The sequence below is a fragment of the Lagopus leucura genome, unplaced genomic scaffold, assembly GCF_019238085.1.
Source record: "Lagopus leucura isolate 7727_CA_CO unplaced genomic scaffold, USGS_WTPT01 223-1_obj-0_obj, whole genome shotgun sequence".
NCBI classification, from domain to species: Eukaryota; Metazoa; Chordata; class Aves; order Galliformes; family Phasianidae; genus Lagopus; species Lagopus leucura.
The window spans coordinates 43,904-47,582 of NW_024968200.1; the positions used below are offsets into that span (position 1 = coordinate 43,904).

Below are 3,679 nucleotides of genomic sequence, written 5' to 3' on the forward strand. Positions count from 1 at the left end.
TGGGGTGGAAAGGTCCTTACAGGTCAGCTGTGGAGTGGTTGGGTTCACAGGATCCTTACGGCTCAACTGTGGAGTAATTGGGTTCAAAGGGTCCTTTCAGGTCAGTCGTGGAGTGGTAGGATTCAAAAGGTCCTTACAGGTCAGTTGTGGAGCAGTTGGGTTCTAAGGGTCTTAACAGGTCAACTGTGGATTGGTTGGGTTCAGAAGATCCTTACAGGTCACTGTGAAGTGTTTGGGGTGGAAGGGTCCTTACAGATCGACTGTGGATTGGTCAGGTTCAACAGGTCCTTGCAGGTCACTGTGAAGTGTTTGGGGTGGAAGGGTCCTTACAGGTCAAGTGCGGATGGGTCAGGTTCAACAGGTCCTTGCAGGTCACTGTGAAGTGTTTGGGGTGGAAGGGTCAGCCGTGTTCTGTGACTCCATTTCTAACAGAACCATCTGCTTCACCCACAGGTGAATGGCAGCTGGCAGGACGCGACCACCCCTTCATCCATCACCTCACCCGCCGGAGATCCTGGCAGCGTTAATTCCGACGCGTCCAATTAAGTCGTTAGGACCCTACCGATGAGAGGAAAGAGGTCATTAGTGTAATTTGTCAGTGTTGCTCTTTTCGCCGATACTCTTAACGTGACACACAGCTAATTACCTCAGCCAAACCCTGGAACCAATAGAAGATTGTGACGATGATTACGACACCTCTCTACCTCTCAGCTGAGTTCTTTTTACTTATTATGGGATGTGAAATTGTTCTCGAAGAACTTGCTTCCTTCTTCCTAACCAAATTTGGGGTTGGTTTTCTTTTTCATTTTCTTTTTCTTTTTTCTTTTTGGTTGTTTTTGTTTTTAATATCAATTTTATGGCAAGAAACTCAGTGTCTCTTCTAGAAGAAAACCAGGAAAAAAAAAAAAAAGGACTTATTTTAATTTCCACAGTTTTTTATGACGAGATTTCCGTTCGAGCTGATAGATGCTAACGATTAACCCCTCGTATTGTAACTGTAGGCGTTTAAACCCTCGCTGTTGTAATTTTGTAGAGGAAAATCAGCTTTTCTTACCCACGCTGAGCTCATTGAGCAGAACGCGGCTTAAACCTCCCCTCCCCCCACCCCCCCCCGTGTTTTGTGGATTCCCACCGCTGTTAACACGTCAAGCCCTCCTCTTTCAGGCGAGGTTTTATCAAAGATAATAAACTTCCAAAGCCTTTTTTTTTTTTTTTTTTTTTTTTGGCGGTTATTTTTATTACTTTTGTTCTCTCCCGCTGCGGGCACCGGGGGGGCGTGGCGAATCTACTGCGTACGCGCGAGATCGATGGAGCCGCGGTGCGCGCATGCGCGCTCCCACGGGACGCATGCGCAGAGCTATGCCGCTTTGTGGGCATGCGCATTCACGGACGCGGTGTTTTGTGCGCATGCGCGCAGCCCTGGTCTCTCCTGTGCGCATGCTCACTCTTCACAGGGCGCCGCCATTTCCCGGCGTGCACTGCGCGCAACGGTCGCTCCCGCGCGGGAGGTCGCCATGGAGGCGCGTTCGGAGGGATGCCGTCGGCTCCGGTAAGTGATGCTGTGGGCCGGGGATGGAGGGGGTGGAAGAGGGGGTCCGGTTGCCGTAACCCGACCAAAAGCTTCTTGCAGGTCCGAGGAGAGGCGGCGGAGAGCGGCGGGGCTGGAGGTGAGAGGTGGGCGGGGGGGCTCGGGGCCTGTGTGAGGGGGCTCGGAGGTCTGAGGGGGCCTCGGGGCCTGTGTGAGGAGGATGAGGGGGGATGGGAAGATCTGAGGGGGCCTCGGAACTTCTCGGAGCTTCTCGGAGCGGGATGGGGTGGTCTGAGGGGGCGTTGGGCCCGGTGCGAGGAGGATGAGGGGGGATGGCAGGGACTGAGGGGGCATTGGTATCTTTTTGAGGGGGCTGGGGGGGGATCTGAGGGGCCCTTGGGGCCTGTGTGAGAAGGCAGAGGGGGTTGGGGTGGTTTGAGGGGGCCTTGAGACCTCTTAGAGGGGCTGGGAGGGTCTGAGGGGGTTTGGGGCCTCTCTGAGGGGGCTTTGGGGCCTGAGTGAGGAGGATGAGGAGATTTGAGGATCCCTCACGGCCTCTGAGGGGGCTGGGAGGGTCTGAGGGACCTCAGGGCCTGTGTGAGGAGTCTGAGGGGGGGCTGGAGGGGCCTTAGGGCCCCCTTAAGGGGCCGGGGGGGGGTCTGAGGGGCCCTCAGGTCTGATGTGAGGAGGCAGAGGGAGACTGGGGGAGTTTGAGAGGAATGGGGGGGGATTGAGGGGGTTCTGGGGGCTCAGAGCCTGAGGGAGCAATGGGGGCCATCTCACTTCAAGCCCCTTAATGCCTACAGAAATGTTCTTCCCACAGACTTCTCTCACCGGATCCTTCCTTACAGCAGATGGAGGTGCTCCAGGTAGGTGTGAGTGAAGGAACTCCTGTGTTGTGAGGGTGGCCCAGAGCTGGGGCTGTCTCATTCCTTGGGGATATTCAGACCCACCTGAATGCTTTAGTGCTCAATCTGCTGTAGGGAACTGGTTTTGGCAGGGATGGGGCTGAGGTGTGTTGGATTCAGTAATCCCCAGAGGTCACTTCCAACCCTGATGATTCTGTGATCCTTGTAGAATTCTTCTAATTAAGGATATTCAATGGTTCTTTAATACTTAAATGTTGATTATGCCTGTTTCTCACAGAACCTCACCCTGGAGAGAAGAAAGATCTTGAGGAACCTCCAAAGCCAACTGACCTTGCTGCTGTAAGTCAGGAGAATGTTACTCCTGAAGCAGCTGCAGGAAAAACATCTCGTGAGAGCCCAAGTCCTGAGAAACGCCAAAACACCAGCAGTTCTCAAACCAAACGCGGCTCTTGGCGTCGGTCGAGCCTGAAGGGGACGAAACGCCGGAAATCTCTGCCTCCTTTTCATGAGGATGTTACAGGTAGGTGCTGTTCTGCCTTTGTCAAAGTCTCTTGAGAACCGTAGGATGGGTTGGAAAGGTCCTTAAAGGTCATGGAACCACAGAATGGGTTGGGTTGGAAGGAACCCTAAAGGTTATGGAGCCATGGAATGGGTTGGGTTGGAAGGGTCCTTAAAGGTCATGGAAGCAGAGAATTCTAAATGGGTTGGGTTGGAAGGGTCCTTAAAGGTCATGGAAGCAGAGAATTCTAAATGGGTTGGTTTGGAAGGGTCCTTAAAGGTCATGGAAGCAGAGAATTCTAAATGGGTTGGGTTGGAAGGGTCCTTGAAGGTCATGGAAGCAGAGAATTCTAAATGGGTTGTGTTGGAAGGGTCCTTAAAGGTCATGGAAGCAGAGAATTCTAGAATGGGTTGGGTTGGAAGGGTCCTTAAAGGTCATGGAAGCAGAGATTCTAGAATGGGTTGTGTTGGAAGGGTCCTTAAAGGTCATGGAAGCAGAGATTCTAGAATGGGTTGGGTTGGAAGGGTCCTTGAAGGTCATGGAAGCAGAGAATTCTAAATGGGTTGGGTTGGAAGGGTCCTTAAAGGTCATGGAAGCAGAGAGTTCTAAATGGGTTGTGTTGGAAGGGTCCTTAAAGGTCATGGAAGCAGAGAATTCTGAGTGGGTTGGGTTGGAAGGGTCCTTAAAGGTCATGGAAGCAGAGAATTCTAAATGGGTTGGGTTGGAAGGGTCCTTGAAGGTCATGGAAGCAGAGAATTCTAAATGGGTTGGGTTGGAAGGGTC

At 52.5% G+C, this 3,679-nt stretch overlaps 2 protein-coding genes across 2 annotated transcripts in view; both read left to right on the top strand.

Moving 5' to 3' along the window:
• PBX4 (PBX homeobox 4) overlaps positions 1–1,145 on the top strand; it is a 12,355-nt gene extending 11,210 nt beyond the window's left edge. Inside the window, exon 9 of the mRNA XM_042894320.1 lies at positions 454–1,145. Within this exon, the coding sequence (XP_042750254.1) occupies positions 454–546 (93 nt within the window). The 3' untranslated portion in view covers positions 547–1,145. The remainder of the gene's footprint in view (positions 1–453) is intronic.
• Positions 1,146–1,464: 319 nt separating this feature from the next.
• DSN1 (DSN1 component of MIS12 kinetochore complex) overlaps positions 1,465–3,679 on the top strand; it is a 6,631-nt gene continuing 4,416 nt past the window's right edge. The window contains exons 1-4 of the mRNA XM_042894317.1: positions 1,465–1,549; positions 1,631–1,667; positions 2,352–2,397; positions 2,675–2,917. Of these exons, the coding sequence (XP_042750251.1) occupies positions 1,515–1,549; positions 1,631–1,667; positions 2,352–2,397; positions 2,675–2,917 (361 nt within the window). The 5' untranslated portion in view covers positions 1,465–1,514. The remainder of the gene's footprint in view (positions 1,550–1,630; positions 1,668–2,351; positions 2,398–2,674; positions 2,918–3,679) is intronic.